The 18,298-nt window shown below is 41.5% G+C and overlaps 1 protein-coding gene across 1 annotated transcript; it reads right to left on the bottom strand.

Moving 5' to 3' along the window:
- Positions 1 to 1,021: 1,021 nt before the first annotated feature.
- On the bottom strand, positions 1,022 to 17,601 carry LOC143934054 (urotensin-2 receptor-like). The gene is made up of 3 exons (XM_077457322.1): positions 17,217 to 17,601; positions 12,109 to 13,295; positions 1,022 to 2,810 (listed from the first exon to the last, which is right to left on the bottom strand). Exon 2 carries the CDS (start codon positions 13,244 to 13,246, stop codon positions 12,116 to 12,118), a length of 1,131 nt encoding a protein of 376 aa, XP_077313448.1. The 5' UTR covers positions 13,247 to 13,295; positions 17,217 to 17,601; the 3' UTR covers positions 1,022 to 2,810; positions 12,109 to 12,115.
- Between the last annotated feature and the right edge of the window lie 697 nt (positions 17,602 to 18,298).

Raw genomic sequence — 18,298 nt, 5'->3', positions numbered from 1 at the left:
GGCAGTTGAAGATTAAACAGAGGCAAAGATGGCAGCTTCTTAGCTGAAAACTTTGCCTCTTTATCCCCTTCCCGCCAAGCGTACGCAGATCTGCGTACTCGGCTTCCGGGGGGTATACCGGGATGATGCCCGCACCTGCAGGCATCATCCCGGTGCCGTTTTGTTCAGCGGGCGATTGGCTTTCCAGCCATAACAACCGATGCGGCTAAAAGCCGCTCGGCTGTTATGCCGGAGGAGCGGGAGGGGACGTCCCCCCCTCTCGCCGCCTCTCGCCGCTGTTACCGGTGCTCCCGCTCGATCGGGAGCACCGATCAGTGGTCCGACGCCTCCGGCTGCTGCGGAGGAACTGGAACGAAGCCGTAATCGGCTTCGTTCCAGTCTCCTCATCGTAAACACGGAAGCGACGTCACTTCCCGTTTACTCGGCTGCCAATGGCGCCGGTTTAAAAAAAATATCCGGTATTCAGAATCGCCGTTTTCGGCGATCTGAATACATTGAAGTGTAAAGGAGGGGTGGGGGGTCTTTTAGACCCCCGATCCCTCCATAAAGAGTACCTGTCACCACCTATTACTGTCACAAGGGATGTTTACATTCCTTGTGACAGCAATAAAAGTGATCAAATTATTTGTTTTTTTTTTAAAACAATTTAGTCGTTTTAAAATAAATAAAATAAATAAAAAAATTAAAAAAAAATTTCAAAGCGCCCGCCGTCCCCGCGAGCTCGCGAAGCAAAGAAAACGCATACGGAAGTCGCGCCCGCGTATGTAAACGGTGTTCAAATCACACATGTAAGGTATCGCCGCGATCGTCAGAGCAAGAGCAATAATTCTAGCAGTAGACCTCCTCTGTAACGCTAACCTGGTAACCGTAATTTTTTTTTAAAGCGTCGCCTATTGAGATTTTTAGGTACCGTACTTTGTCGTCAATCTACAAGTGCGTGCAATTATAAAGTGTGACATGTTTGGTATCTATTTACTCGGCGTAACATTATCTTTCACATTACGCAAAAAAATTGGGCTAATTTTACTGTTTTGTTTTTTTTTTATTCATGAAAGTGTCCCTTTTGCCAAAAAGTTGCGTTTAAAACACCACTGCGCAAATACCGTGTGACATAAAATATTGCAACAATCGCCGTTTTATTCTCTAGAGCCTCTGCTAAAAAAAAATATATAATGTTTGGGGGTTCCAAGTAATTTTCTAGCAAAAAATATGGATTTTAACTTGTAAACACCAAATTCCAAAAATAGGCTTAGTCATGAAAGGGTTATTTCCACTTTAACCTGTTGCCGACCAGCCGCCATCGGTGTAGGTGTATGTCAGCCGCTTTAAGAGCTGTGTGAGGCGTGATGCTGGAGCCGATGCTCGTTGCCGGCGGCCGCAATGTCTGCCGGCCACCCACGATCGCTCCACAGGGATCCAGAATATGGATCTGTCAATGTAAACAGACAGATCCCCATTCTGACAGGGGAGGAGAGAGAGAGATCTGCTGTTCCTAGTGATCAGGAACAGCAATCTTTATCCTCCTCCAGTCAGCCCCATCCCCCCACTGTTAGAATCACCTCCCAGGGAACACATTTGATCACCCCTTAGTGTTAACCCCTTCCCTGTCAAAGTCATTTATACAGTCAGCAGTACATTTTATAGCACTGATTGCTGTATAAATGTTAATGGTTCCAAAAAAGTGTCCGATCTGTCCGCTGCTATGTCGCAGTCCCACTAAAAATCACTGATCACCGCCATTACTAGTAAAAAAAAATGAACATAAATATACCCCCTATTTTGTAGACGCTATAACTTTGCACAAACCAATCAATATACGCTTATTGCGATTTTTTTTACCAAAAATATGTAGAAGAATACATATTGGCCTAAACTGATGAAGAAATTCGTTTTTTACATTTTTTTGAGGGATATTTATTATAGCAAAAAGTAAAAAAATTTTTTTTTGTAAATTGTCGTTTTTTTTTTTGTTTATAGTGCAAAAAATAAAAACCGCAGAGGTGATCAAATAAAAAGCTCTATTTGTGGGAAAAATCTGATAAAATTTTGTTTGCGAACAACGTTGCATGACCGCACAATTGTTAGTTAAAGAGACGCTGTGCCGGACGCAAAAAATGGCCTGGTTAGGAAGTGGACTTTCCGGGGCTGAAGTGGTTAAAGTATATGTATACCCAAATTATTTGTGTGCTACTTGCGTACTGTTGGGGAGATTTTCTCTTACTTCCTGTGTCGGAGACACAACAGGAAGTAAGAGACAATCTCCCAGAATCAGTGGAATTATCCTCCTTACAATGGAGATATATCCCTTTTCTGGGGACAAGCCTTTCATTTTGGATTTCCCATCATTTTCAGTTTCAGTAACTGTGGTCACCAGTACAAATACGGGGATGAATATCTTCTGTGGGGACACAGACAGTAATAAAAGCTTGATTTTATCCAAAACAAAAAAAAATAAAAAAGGTTTCCTTTACATATGCTTTAATTCATCCTAAAGCCAAGGTCTGCTGGGAACGGACACGGCTCAGTGTATATTTTTAGGAATATTGAGAGGTAGGAAGGTTTTATTGCAGAAGAAACATAGCACGTCTCCTCTGCAATAAAAGCCTGCCTGCTCGCAAATGTTTTATTATAAGGTAAAGTTCCGCTTTAATATATTTTGTTAGACAGTCACTTTTATGTTGATCTCGAGGTGTTCTTTGTCCCCGCTGGTTGGTTATACAAAGACTGTTTGACTTCCTCCTGTGAAAGATTTACTGTAGAAGATTGTCTGATGAATTCCAGAGGCTCAGTCAGTAGTGGGCTCGCCATACCTAAACGTAGGAAGAAATAAATATTACTGACCAGCTCAAGAACAATACAATATTGCCTAATCATTTCTAGACATACCAGACATGAAAAAGGCAAACATCCTTCAAATGGCAAACACTTTGTATGGCATTTAAAATTCTTATAGTTCACAAAACACACTCCACACTATTAACCACTTGCTGACCAGGCCTTTTCTGGATTTTTTTTGTTTACATTATATATATATATATATATATTTTTTTTTTTTTAGAAGAGACCCTAGAGAACAAAATGACAATTGTTGCAATATTTTGCCACACTGTATTTCCGCAGTGGTCTTTCAAACGCAATTGTTTTGGGAAAAATACATTTTAATAAATAAAAAAAATAAAAAAGTTAGCCCAATTTTTTTGTATGATGTAAACGATGATGTTATGTCAAGTAAATAGACACCCAACATATTATGCTTTAAAATTGCGCACGCTCGTGGAATGGCAAAAAAACTATGGTACTTACAGATCTCCATAGGCGTCGCTTCAAAATTATTACAGTTTACCTGTTTAGAGTTATAGAGAAGGACTTGTGCTAGAATTATTTTTCTCGCTCTAATGATTGCGACGATACTTCACATGTGGGATTTGAACACTGTTTACATATGTGGGTGCGACTTACATATGTGTTCGCTTCTGCGCGTAAGCACGGAGGGATTGGACACGTAACTTTTATTTTCTTATTTAATTACTTTTAACATTTTTTTTTTTTTTTATTACAGTCTCTTTATGTTTTTTTTTTGATCACCTTTATTCATATTATCAGGAATGTAAATATCTCTTGTTATAGAAATAAACATGAAAAGGCCTCTTTATTGAGAGATCTGGGTTCAAAAAGACCCCAGATCTTTCATTTACCTTTAAAAGCAAAAGAAAAAAAAAAATTTTAGGCCCGAAAACCGGAAGTGACATCAGAGGTCGTTCCAGTCCTCCAAGGGCATAGAGCCAAGTGGGGGCCATTTTGCCCTCACTCAACTTCCTGCCTATCCATCCAATGGATCGGATCGTTCCTGGGTTTACCAATGATGCCAGTAAACCCAACCGGAAAGCGGAGGCAAGGGGGATGGGGGGGGCACCTCTCCCCCCGCCTCTAAAAGTGGTCCCATGGGGACTCCGCTGCCGGAAACCACTTTTATCAAATGCCAAATCACCCACAGTAGAAAATGATTCTGGGGTTATAGCAGCTAGCTGCTGCCATAACCCCTGTATTATACTGTGGGCAGTCATTTAAGGTGTCGACCCACATCATTAAAGGCTATCAATATGTAGCACTGATCCCCGAAGGAGCGGCTGATTTTATTGGGCTTACCGTTACCTTCTGCTCCTCATATGCGTCTAGGGGTTTCCCGTGGTAGATGCCCTATAGAGACTGACGACAGATCTGCTTAAAGGGATTTTTGTTTGCAAAAAAAAAAAAAACGTAGTTAACGAACAGTCTCTCAGTATAGGATTAGATGGTTTAGGGGAAAAGTCCAGTTACTGTTAATGTCAAAGTCAGTGAACCACTAACCCCCGAAGGAGCTGCTGGTTTGATTGGGCTTGCCGTTACCCTTTTCTCCTCGATTTACGTCTAGGGGTTTCCCGTGGTAGATGGCCCAGTGACTTTAGAGACTGACGACAGATCCGCATAAAGGGATTCTTATTTGCAGGCTCTTGCTAAAAAGTCAACCCATACGTGGCCTTCTTCTGAAGAGTCCTCCCCTGGATAGCTACGAAGTTGCTGGGCCTCTCCATGACCGGAGACGGCACCGGACCACCTAGGAATCCTTTCTTTAGATTCCTTGTTATCCGGCTAGCCAGCCTTGAGACATAAAGTTGGGTGGATCTGCACCCCAGGCCATAGCCTTCCTGGGGGCTGGTCAGGAGGACCAGGACCATGGAGTCAGAACATACTTCTGGACCGGAACCCCGAACCACGTGACGTCCGCATCTTAAGTACCCTCTCCCAGAAAGCACAGCAAGAATGACACTCCCACTGGACGGGCTCCGAGAGAAAGTAACCTTAAAGCACCCAACCAGATTGTGGTTCCATGCCTGCCAGAAGAGACAGTGCCCCCTATGGCCAGGCCGAACACCCCATAGTCCAGTCAGACTGATGCTGAGGTCCAAATTTGGAACAATTATACCCAAACCAAACTGCAGTTCAGGTGTAACATTAACTTTCAAAACATATAGCTCTTGCTCTTCAGGAGCCGGCGCTACATCAGCAATAAAGAACTTTCTTACTTTGAGTAAAGTCTCACCCTAGTTGAATAGTCCTTCTCTCACCAGGCCTAGCAGCCAACAGGAGGCTTAAATCAGGAACAAGTCTCTGCCACAGACTTTGCTATAGAACATGTAGGAATAAGTCTCTGCCACAGACTTTGCGATAGAACACGTGTAAGGAAACGTGAACACTTGTAGAACGCTCGTGCTGTACCCAGTATCTTACAGCCGGTCCGGCAATACCGCACAAGATTGGATTCACTTGGGTCCTTCAGCTTTTCCAGGCTCTTACTGAGAATCCAATTCATGCATGGCCTTCTCCTGAAGAGGCCTCCCCTGGATAACTTCACACTTGCTGGGCCTCTCCACAACCTGAGACGACACTGGACCACCTCCAAATCCTTTCTTTAGTTTCCTTGCCTCGGGCTAGCCAGCCCCGAGACGTAAAATCGGAGGGATCCGCACCCCAGGCCATAGACGTCCTGGGGGCTGGTCAGGAGGACCAGGTGGTCAGAACATACTTCTGGACCGGAACCCTGAAACACATGACATCTGCATCTTAAAGAGGAAGTAAACCCTGATAGGCTTACTTCCTCTTTGTCTCCCTGCAAAGGTAAAGCATAATGGGCTACTATGCATCGCATAGTAGCCCATCATGTGTCACTTACCTGACACAGGAGCTAGCGATGTCACCGCTGTCCCCTGTAGTCCGGAGCGTCCATCTTCTTCCGGGTATCGCTGCTCTGGCCACTCACAGCGCCGGAGCAGCAATGAAGTCACTCCCGCGCATGTGCACGGGAGCCGCCACTAACGGCATATCGCCATTAGCAGTGGAATGCTGCTAACGGCAATAGTGAGCCTGCATGCCGCTGTCTACGGTGCATGCGCCGTAGACAGCTGTCACTGTCTTTTACGAAATATTTCCTAAACCGTGTAGGTTTAGGAGATATTTCTTGGACCTACAGGTAAGCCTTAATCTAGGCTTACCTGTAGGTCAAAGTGGTTTGTAATGGTTTACAACCGCTTTAAGTACCCTCTCCCAGAAAACACAGCAAGAGTGACACTCCCACTAGGCTGGCTCTGAGAGAAAGTAACCTTAAAGCACCCAACCAGACTGTGTTTCCATACCTGCCAGAAGTGACAGCGCCCTCCGTGGCTAGGCAGAACATCCTGTAGTCTAGTCAGACTGATGCTGAGGTCAAAATTTGGAGTAATTAAACCCAAACCAAACTGCAGTTTTGGTGTAACATTAAATTTAAAAAATACATAGTGCATGCTCTTCAGGAGCCGGCGCTACAAATAAATGGTGTATTACATTCATACTCACTCAGTCACTATGAGATTTGTTTTTTTAGTTCTGCAAAAAACCCGGGTGATCCTGCTGTTCTGGATGAAGTTCTGAAAGAATGGTCAAGCATTCTCATAGACACACTCCTGAACCTTGTGGATGGCCTTCCCAGAAGAGTTGAAGCTATTATAGCTACATAGGGTGAGCCAACTCAATATTAAACCCTATGGACTAAGACCGGGATGCCTGTTTAGATTAATGACAGGTGGCCGGCTGAACAGAACTGCACAGATCTCCATGCAAATCCCATCCTGTACATCCAGGTGGTCCCTGGGTTACGAACACAATAGGGACTGTAGGTATGTTCTTAAGTGGAATTTGTGTTTAAGTCGGAAAAGTGCATTTTTAAGTGTAACTTTAGCCTGTGTGGGGATGTGGGATGTTGGGGTGCTTCTGGACATTCAGTTATGTTATCTGGGGCTCTTTTGGCCATGCAGTACATGTAGTAATGCAGTATGGGATGTGTTTGGAGCCAGGGTCATCTTAATAGCATCATGGGCCCCTAGGCAAAGTAATGCTCTGGGGCCCCTACAATGGAGACAGTGCAGGTTTGAAAGGCATCAAGTAGGTAGGAGGCAGACAAGCAGAGCTTCCCCTTTTGGGTGGAGCTCCGCTTTAACTACATTAACAATCATTCTGTACAGCAAAGAAACAGTGGGAAAATACTACAAACATAAAGTAACAAAGCTGTTCTGTGCATAAAATATATCTGCTATATTGATACCTCCCCAGCACTATGGCCCCTCTACACCCTAGATATCCCAGGAACCCCTCTGACCCCTCTACACCCCAGATATCCGCCCGGCTCTCTGACCCCTCTACACCCCAGATATCCCTCAAGCACTCTGACCCCTCTACAACCCAGATATCCTCCCAGTACTCTGACCCCTCTACACCACAGATATCGCCCCCAGTATCTGACCCCTCTACATCCCAGATATCCCACTAGCACTCTGACCCCTCTACATCCCAAATACCCCCCCCAAAACGCTGACCCCTCTACACCCCAGATATCCCCCCAGCACTCTGACCCCTCTACATCCCAGATATCACCCAAGCACTCTGATCCATCTACTCCCCAGATATCCCCCAGCACTCTGACCCCTCTACGTCCCAGATATCCCCCAAGCACTCTGACCCCTCTACACCCCAGATATCTCCAAGCACTCTAACCCCTCTACACCCCAGATATTCCCCAAGCACTCTAACCCCTCTACACCCCAGATATCCCCAACCACTCTGACAATTCTACACCACAGATATCCCCCAGCACTCTGATCCCTCTACACCCCAGATATCCCCCCAGCACTCTGACCCCTCTACATCCCAGATATCACCCAAGCACTCTGATCCCTCTACTCCCCAGATATCCCCCAGCACTCTGACCCCTCTACGTCCCAGATATCCCCCAAGCACTCTGACCCCTCTACACCCCAGATATCTCCAAGCACTCTAACCCATCTACACCCCAGATATTCCCCAAGCACTCTAACCCCTCTACACCCCAGATATCCCCAACCACTCTGACAATTCTACACCACAGATATCTCCCAGCACTCTGACCCCTCTACATCCCAGATATCCCCCTAGCACTGTGACCCCCTCTACACCCCAGATATCCCCAAGCACTCTGACCCCTCTACATCCCAGATATCCCCCTAGCACTGTGACCCCCCTCTACACTCCAGATATCCCCAAGCACTCTGACCCCTCTACACCCTAGATATCCCCTCAGTACTCTGACCCCTCTACACCACAGATATCCCCCCCCAGCACTCTGACCCCTCTAAATCCCAGATATCCCCCTAGCACTGTGACCCCCTCTACATCCCAGATACCCCCCCAGCACTCTGACCCCTCTACATCCCAGATAACCCCCCAGCACTCTGACCCCTCTACAACCCAGGTATCCCCCCAGCACTCTGACCCCTCTACAACCCAGATACCCCCCCTGATACATCTAGCACTATAGTCACCCAAGTTACCCCAAGCATTGCTACATCCTATACACCTCAGATCCCCCCTAAGCATTGTTTTTCCCCCATACACCCTTAATATCCCCCAGCACCATTATTCTTTTAGCCAGCTAATACATAATTCTACTTCTATAGCAGAAGCCTAACTTTTCCACTGTTAGCCCTTGGGGCAATGGGGGCTTAAAAAGAGATAAATATCTGCTGAAACACTTGTCATCACAACATGAATCCTCACTGGAAGATTTTGGCATTATTTACACCATACGTACATAAAAACCAATGGAAAATTGTGTAGACTTGTTGATGCCATGTGCAGAGATGTGCATTATTATTATGTACAGTCTGCAGGGACACAAAGAAAACAATTGTTTTCTATGTGTCCTGTTCACACCATACACACCACCATCCACACAGCACACAGGAACAGAGCTGAGGCTGTCAATCTGCTGGAGGTCCCTGTCAGAAGTGACTCATGCTGAGAGCAGAGGAACAAAGCAGCAAACAGAAATGGCACTTAGTGCTCTTAATTGAGACAAGTATACACTACAGAGGGATATGCTTTTTTCATAGTTCATGTCTGAGGTTTACAACCACTTTAACAACTCCTGAGCCTTTCCTGACATATGGCAATGGGAACATCTAGTGGCCATATTGGAAGTTACAACTGGTCACCTCTTTGCCCTACCCTACACAAGTAGTATTTTCTGAGCTGACCCGGGAACCTATGTTAAAAAGCTTTGGGCTTGTGTTGCGCATTCTGCTTGCATTTGAAATCACATTGTAATGCCTCTGGGATCATCTACAGCTCATTGAAAGGTGCATTTGAGAGGCAATTGACCTTCTTCTGACCTTCATTCAATTTTCTTCTAGGCTGCATCAGCCTGCTTCAAGCAGCTTCTACAATTTCTTGACTTTTATCGGGAGAGAAGCAATCCAGGAGGTAGCAGTGTGCATGTATTGTAGAGTTGCTACCTCATCCCTTTAAACCCGAACACATATTGATTACACAGGTTCTGTGGTTGATTAAGGTGGTAATTAAACTCACTTGGTGCCTTATCTGCATTAAATTAGCCTCAGAATCTGTGTAATTCATATGTGTTCGGGTTTAAAGGGATGAGGTGGCAACCTTAACGTATTGACTAGCAGGGGTGTGTGTATCACCATGAAAGGCTGGCCAAAATTACAAATAATTTGGTAGGTAAAACAGTAAACATATGTATTTTAACCATGTATAGCTGTTTTCTTGGACTTTCACATCAGCATAGATGAACTAGAAAAATGTTTTACCAAAATGAAAAGAAGAACTTGTTCCAAGCCCACTACCCCAGACACAGGTGATTGAGGGAGAGATTTTATTCCTTTTGTCATCAGCGCTAATGCATGAGTACTGTTGTGAAGAAAGTCAAAACACTAGAGACAGCATGCTGCTTGCTTTATAGGCAGAGATACTGTTGAACTCGGCCTTCCCCCATGAGGAGACTGCAGAGAACGGAGATGGCTACAGGGTATTTGTGTTATAGAGAGTCTGCCAGCTCTTCTCAGTAGCTCTTTCTACAACAGGATTTATTACAATGAAACGTACATGGTATGTTTTATTTGATGCTGCTGCTCTCATTCTTCTTCCATAAGCACTAGGTCATGAATGACTTATGGTATTCGGCCCTGTTCAGAAGAACAATCAGCCCACCAATAGACAAATGAGGAATATCTCAGCTGCCCAGTGCATCTCAGCAACATTAATGTTACTCTAGAATAGCCGTGATTAGGTTAATAATCAAATAAATAAATGTATTTCCCTATATTCTAAACAGTCATAACAGTTAGGCCCCTTTCACACCAACAGACCGATCAGGCACGCCAGTCTCCTCCATGGAGTGGCGGGTGTCAATGGACATGTGTCTGTTGACACCCGCCGACATCCGATCCCTTTCCCATCTGTCTGGTTGATCAGATAAGATGGCAGTCGGGTGTAAAGAGGCAGGCGGTCAATTTACATCCTGCCCATAGAGGAGAGTGGACTGTGTCTGTGTCTGCTCTGCATAAGCGGAGCGGACACGAACCAGCTGTCCACCTGCTCAGAGAAGGATTGGTAGACTTCAATGGAGTCTGCCTCATGTGGAAGGGGCCTTAGAGATTATTTTGTCTAACCTCACATACTGACCTGTTTCATGCAAACTGCAAAATATGGTAAACCCTCTCCTATTAGGGTGCACTCACAACGGACATGGTTGGGAACTATGCCAGAGTTTGACTGCCCTCCACACACTCAACCGTTGACCTGCACCCACACTGGGCTATTAGCAACTATTCCCCGGTACACTTACATCATCACCTCTGCCAACCAGACCACAGTGATTCCCTGCTTCTGTGATCTATGGAGAGTTCTGTGCTCAGGCAAGGTAAGCACTCTCACTAGAGCGAACTGTACTGAACCAGAAGTCAACCATGCCTAGGACCACCATTTCCAAGTGGTCCCAGGCACCGTTTGGGGTACTCACACCACACAAACAAACTGGACCAAGGGGGTGACCTATGCTCAGGCACAGCTGAAAAAGCCAGTGTAAGTGCACTCTTAGACCTTCTGTCAAGCATATTCAGTAAGTGACCTTGTAATATAGGGTGTCCGGCAAGCCCTGGTATAATGTAAAATAGGGGCCATCAACATACAGAGCCTGTACTTCCAGAGGTACTTTTGACAGATTCAGTAAGTTGCCTACTTTTCAAATTAAACTTGTTTTACTAGATTGAAAGTTTAACAAATATTTAATATTTTGTACAAAACAAAGTGGGATTGTTATATTTACTTATTTCATATTTTATATTGTTATATTTACCCTGTGAAAATCATGCCACCTTAGCCTCCACAACATTTCTAGAATATGCCCCTTTTTAATAATGACACCACCAAGCCTTAATTCACTCCCTGGTTATCCCTCGCCTTGACTACTGCAACTCCCTTCTCATTGGATTACCTTTACATAGCTATCCCCCCTTTAGTCCATAATGAATACCGCTGCAAGACTCTTCCACTTTACCAACAATTCAGTGTCCTCCACTCCTCTCTGTCAATCCCTCGTGGGCTTCCACTCACCCAACAAATAAAATTCAAAGTATGACCAATAATTTACAAAGCCATCCATAACTCTGCCTCCAGCTACATCAATAACCTAGTCCCAAACTACCAACCAAGCCACTCTCTTTGGTCACCCCAAGACCTCCTGCTCTCTAGCTCACTTGTCACCTCCTCCCATGCTCGCGTCCAGGATTTCTCCAGAGCTTCTCCCATCCTTTGGAACTCCCTTCCCCAATCTGTCCAACTGTCCCCTAATCTATCCATCTTTAGACGGTCCCTGAAAACCCCTCTCTTTGAATAAGCCTGGCCTGCTTCTAACGTATACACTGTTTTACTTCCTCCATCAGCTCATCCCCCACAGGTTTTATCTTTTGTATCCATTGACCCTCCCTTTTGGATTGTAAGCTCTAATGAGCAGGGCCCTCTGATTCCTCTTGTACCAAAATGTAAACTGTAATGTCTGCCTTCATTTTGTTGAGGGATGCGTAAACTGTTGGCGCTATATAAATCCTGTATAGTAATATTAATAATAAAAACATTTTAAAAGCTCAAAAGATTACTTGGAAAGAATTCAGACATTTAAATGGGGTAGAGATCAAGATACATCCTTAGGGGTACTTGGTAAGTAATTGTCTACAGTACATTACAAAATACATTGAAAACCCTTACCTCCTGTTCAAACTGAATGCTTTGCTTTTACTGCCAGCTTTGCATTGCTTAATGTAACAGTCTCTGTACCCTGGTTGCTTCCTCCAGACAAGGATCTTTTGGTAGGATTGTCCGGGTAGCCTGTTCCACCCTTAAGGCTCAGGGATCCGTGTCCTCCCCTTTGCCTATTGCGAAGATATTCCTTGTAATTTCTGCTTAGTAAAGTGTACAGAAATGGGTTGATGCAGCTGTTGCCGTAGGTTAGACAAGTCACCAGACTATTCACATAGATCTCAGTTTGTACAGACAACCTCAGCTCTTCATTGCTGTAGAGAGGTACTAGCTGCCATATCCAGAATGGGAGGAAACAAGCCCAGAAAGCAAGCACAATAATGAAGATCATCAGTATCACTTTTTGCTTTGGAGATCTCGGCAGCTCCTTATTTAGAAGGCTTTTGGTTTGAGATATCCAATAAGCTCTTGCCAGTTTGGTATATAAATAGCCAATAATTACCCCAGGAGCAAGGATGCTTGTAGTGAACAGCACTGTAAGATATATCTTATATTGTTCATCGCTCCATGTGGGGGTACATAATTTCCGGACTGTACCATTGTCAAGAATCCTTTCTTCTTGATGTATCATCAGCATCATGGGTAATGTCAAAAGGAAGGACAACACCCAGATTGCAAAGGCCAGGCATTTGCGATATCTCTTTGACCCTCGAACAGTATTAAAAGGTTTACTCACTGCAATATATCGCTCAGTGCTCATTGCTGTCAAGATGAAAATGCTGGCATGCATGGTCAGAAGGTCCAGGCTCAACAGAACCCTACAGCCAACCTCTCCAAAGTACCAGTCCTTTACAAAGCTGTTGTGGACAATAAATGGGATGGTTGAAAGATATAACAAATCAGCCAATGCCAAATTAAGTATGTGGCTGTACATTGATGTGAATGTTGTCATTGAGATACAAATTACCACTAGAGTATAAAAGTTGCCAACCACACCAGCAACAAACATTAAGGACAGCAAGATGCCAATTACTGATGTTCCGATCAAATCATTGTTAGATATATCTAAGAAAGTTTCTTGGTTTGTATTATTGCTGGAAATGTTTCTAAAATGGTAATCCGGGTAAATCTGATCTAACAATTCCATGGTCTTGAATTATCTTCGATATATAACACTCCTGCAGGTGCCGGATATACTGTAGTAAAAATAGAGAAGATCTGATATTCACAACAATGATCATGTTACCATTCCAAACAGTCAGACAGGAAGAATGTGTAAAGAGACCCTGTCACCAACTTAAAAATTGCAATTAGAGGCACAAAAAAATCAAGTATTTTCAATGTTTGCTTGCAGTGTTTTTTCTTTCCATTAAAGATGATGTTTTCTGAACTTGCAATGTGGCTTTGAACTTGCTACAACATTTGACTGTTGCAAGAAAAGTCAATTCTCTAGCACTGCCCTTTCCTTCCTTGGATGTCATAACCCTCTCCTCTTTTGGCAGTATATAAATACTCTGTCCTGGCCTAGTGCTCTGCACTTCCCTTTACTTAAGTTCTTTACATTTTATGTAGCTGCAGAGGGAGGAGTATAGGGGTCATTTAAGTGACTGCTATAAGGCTGCTGGGGCTACTGACCCCCCATCCAAGATGGTAGCAGCCAGCGTAATTCCTGGGCTTTTAGACATCTACACAAGGGAGACTTTTACATGTCTAAAATACTTTAAATGTTGGCTGTATATGCCAGGCTTGTGCTTCTTGTGTACTACATCTAGTAAAGAGTAGACCCCTATAAATTCCTGTTGGTGTCCCTCTTATGCCACATACAAACGACCAAACTTTTCGAGGGACTAGGTCCGACAGTCTTTCCGGCGGACTTTCGGTGGAGTTCCGACGGACTTTGCAAATCTACGGACTTGGCCACACACAATCACACCAAAGTCCGACAGATTCAAACATGATCACGTATGACTGGACTAGAATAAGGAAGTTCATAGCCAGTAGCCAATAGCTGCCCTAGCGTTCGTTTTTGTCTGTCGGACTAGCATACACACGAATGGATTTCTTGGTCCGGCGGGGTTCCGGTGGGAAAATTGAAAACATGTTCTATTTCTAAAGTACACCGGAATTTTGGCAAGCAAAGGTCCGATGGAGCCCACACATGTTTGAATTGTCCGACGGACTCATTCCATCGGAAATTTGCTGTCAAGAAGTCCAGTCATGTGTACGTGGCATAAGGGAGAACTCGGTAGGATGCATAGTGCTGTCACTACACCTTGTACTTGGTCTACGTTGATTTTATTAAGCTTTCAAATGTAATACTAATGCTATATGTTATCATTTCAAATATCTATACCTTTTGTACCTGAAGCCTTGTATGACAGTATTTGTACTCTGGAAACTCTCAATAAAAGCTTTCCAATAAAAATAAAAAAAATCCTTTAAATGTTCACAAAATATTGTGTAACGGTTGTTGTTGAAATCAACGTGGTCTAGTGCCAGGGTCTCTAAATAAAAACTTATTTTTGAAGGTGTTCATGTTCCATAATAAAAATACATTGATGACTGGCTTAAAAAATAAATAAATAAATAAATAAATATATTGTAAGAGTTGTATAGGATAGAAATTCTAGTCTTTATAAATGTATAATTTTGCATAAAAAATTATGCCTTTTGACCATGGAACAAATACATATTTTATGTTTAATTTGTGTATGTCAAAAGATTATTTCTGTGCTAAATAATTAAAAACATATTACATTCAGTATACAGTATATGTTCTGACATGTATTTGATATAGTTTTAAAGTGAATAATTCAGCTTAAAGTTAAAATGAAACCCTAGTAAAAAAAACAGTATTGCCTAAGAGCAGCCATTAATCTCCCCACATACAGTATCTCCCATTTCACTGGAAGGCCCACCAAAATGCTTCTAGAGTCTCCCAAAGATATCAGCATGCCTTTCCATCGCATATACTATTGTACATGACAAAGACTGGACCTTTTAGTATGCTGCTGACAACTGCTTCATCTTTTCAAAAATCAGTGCATGGGCAATGCAGGGAACTTTGTGCACAGGGTTCAAAGCAGAGGTGCTCAGGGCCAATCATTAAGATGGGAGTCATGTACTGACACCTTTCAAAGTGAAAAACAGAGAGGGGCAAAATTAACATGGACTTTTTTTTTTCCTTACCTGATCAATAACAGCATATCGTTATATCTATAACTCCATCTTTATATTCATTTTTATTTATTTTTATAGCCTGCTTTGCAGTATGTGCCTCCCGTGTCTGCCCCGGGGGGTGGTAGACCTGGAAATCTCTTTGTTTTTTGGGAGCCACCCATGCCTATGTTGTGGCCCTCTTTTCTGGGAGCCCCAGCGGCGAGCCACTCTTTTGTAACGAATTTAAATATGTAAAAATACTCCATATTCTTGACCTTACTAGATTTCTAATCATTCTTATTATTTATTGATATATCTTGTCAATGTTGTAAACATATGTCATTCAATTTTAGATATGTACCAAGAGATCTCCTGAAGAAGTGACCATTGTTGCGAAACTAGTTGAGACAATTCATTTACTTGGACATAAGCTGCTATACCCTTAGGCCCCCCCCCCCCTTTGGTGGCCGGGTACTATTAATTTGCTGTTGTTTAATATAGCAACTGTAAAATGGCTATAATTGCTTTTAAAATCAACATATTTTTCTAATTTCTTTAATAAATAAAACCTCTTTTGTATGTATACTTTGTTTGTAATTTTGGGTATCAAGACAGTCCTCGATTCCGTTGGGTTATACATGGTTATCTATAATTGGAGTAGTCCATGTTAATTTTGCCCCTCTCTGTTTTTCCATATTTAATAATGAGGATGAGGCTACCAACTATCTCTTTAAGACTATGGGCACCACACCCCAGTTCTAAACTTTTCAAAGTGAATTTTTTTTTTACAGTTTAACAGTAATATTGTTCAACCATTTAGCTCAAATGATAGCAGCAAGGCATCATTAGGTCCAAAACTGTATTCACTTATCATGTTCAACATTTAGCAATGCAAACGTATTATTATTAGATTTATATTTCAGAAAAGAATACATTACAGAAACCTCCCGTCTTTTATCTTACTATAGTGTATAAATCGAATACATAATAATATAAAAATTCCTTTTTTTAGGGCTCAACATAGTCTGCAAACTAAACCTCCAAAATAATCTTGTAAATGCACTTCAAATAAAAAAAACTTTTTTATTTGTATTACTTAACTATATATTATTGCATCCAGTAATTTACTGTCTTTGGTAGTACCTGTTGTTTTTCTTTTGAATAAAAAGTTTGTAAGAGATTACACTATACTGCAGATGGTTGACATCAATCTTTATACTTTTTTTTTTTTTTTTTCAAACCAACATGTTCATCATATAATTTACTACAGTTTATATTCCCCTTTTGCCTGCAGAGTAGCCAAGTATCTTTCCTTTTACGGATGCAGGCTGTATTACATATCATAAAATGTGACAAGGGCCAATAAAAAATACAATACGCAGCCAAGCATAATTTATAGAAAAATGAGCCATTATCCATTTTACCTACAGCAGCTCTTTTTCCAAAATTAAGTTCAATTTGGGAGAAAATAAAACGGCAATGGTACAAACGTTTGTAATATTTTCAGAAAATGTATTTTCCTAAAAAAAATATATATATACATATATATATATATATATATATATATATATATATATATACATATATATATATATATATATATATATATATATATATATATATACATATACATATATATATATATATATATATATATATATATATATATATATATATACTGTATGTATGTGTGTGTGTGTGTGTGTATATATATTTAAATAGTGCTATTTAGTTACTTAGTGAAGGGTTGGTTCTAGTTTTAACAGTGCAAGTGAGTAATTGGTTCTGATAAGTGCATTGACAACTTACACCTGATATTCAAAGATCTAGGTGACAATGTAAACTACTTTAGATATATGTAAATACAATAATAAAATTAATTAAACTAAAAAAACAGTTGCCCCAAATTAGATGTGTCTTTGAATCCAATGGTAATATTTCAAAACAATAGGACTCACCTGACTGATGTACAAAAAGGTATGTGCAAATGGGGTGGTAAAAATGTTCAATCACAAATTATATTCTGGGTCAAGCTTCGATTGCTCAGACGGACCCTATTGGCCAAAGTAAAAGGTAGAATGAACACGATGTTCATTTTCTCTGGGTCACTTCTGGGAAAAAAATAAAACTTTCCAAGGAAGTTCGGTTGGCACCCAGACTGATCTCTTCAGCCCGCTAGCAAGGATAACCAGTCAATCCATTTTAATATTATTGGTTGGGATTGGATATTATAAAGTTTTTTTCTTCTTTCCAAATAAATCACTTGCTCTTCCAGAGTGTCTGTCCATGGACCAAATAAGCCACTGTGAAACATTACTGGAATCATCTGTCAGGTTTTGCTCTTTCTTTTTGTGGCTTGTATGTGAATTCTCATATGTTAACATTCCATGCACCCTGCTAATATTGGTATGTCAAACCTCTTTTCCAAGTCTTCCATTCTGCTCACTAATAATATACCCTTCTCTCAGCTGCTCTTTATGTTAAAACTGTATCTTCTTTGTAGTTTACCTTCAGACTACATTGCACACTGCTCTGTTTTATTCCCATTTTATACTCTACTGATGAGTTATTCAGTCTATTTTTTCATACAGTTAAGTTGACTGGTGAGCACAATGACCCTCACTAGAAAAAGGATTATGACTATTGGCACAGATCTTCTGTTTAAATCATGTTTATTGACTTTAAAAAGATACTACAGCACAAATCATAATATAAAAGGTTTAATTTACTTAAAGGATATGTGAACCCCCACCTTATAAAACAATCCAGTAAGTTTAAAATAGAAATGCAAGGCAAAACATGTGGGTGTGTGTTTGTGTGCGTGTGTGTGTTTGTATAGCTATATCTATATAATATTAATATATATATATATATATATATTTATTTTTATTTTTTAAGAGAAGTATTGAATGTCATCTGACAGTGGAACATGCGACAGTAGTTTTTTTATGTTTATTTATTTTTTTTACAATTTTATTTTTTACCATTTTTTTATTATTTTTTAAAATTGTATATTTTTTTGTTATTTTTTTTTTTTACA

The sequence above is a fragment of the Lithobates pipiens genome, unplaced genomic scaffold (genome assembly GCF_037356315.1).
Source record: "Lithobates pipiens isolate NorthernLeopardFrog02 unplaced genomic scaffold, aLitPip1_a1.2 Scaffold_27, whole genome shotgun sequence".
Taxonomy (NCBI): Eukaryota; Metazoa; Chordata; class Amphibia; order Anura; family Ranidae; genus Lithobates; species Lithobates pipiens.
The sequence above is the reverse complement of the archived record's forward strand: the minus strand, read 5'-3'. Positions and strand labels throughout refer to the sequence as shown.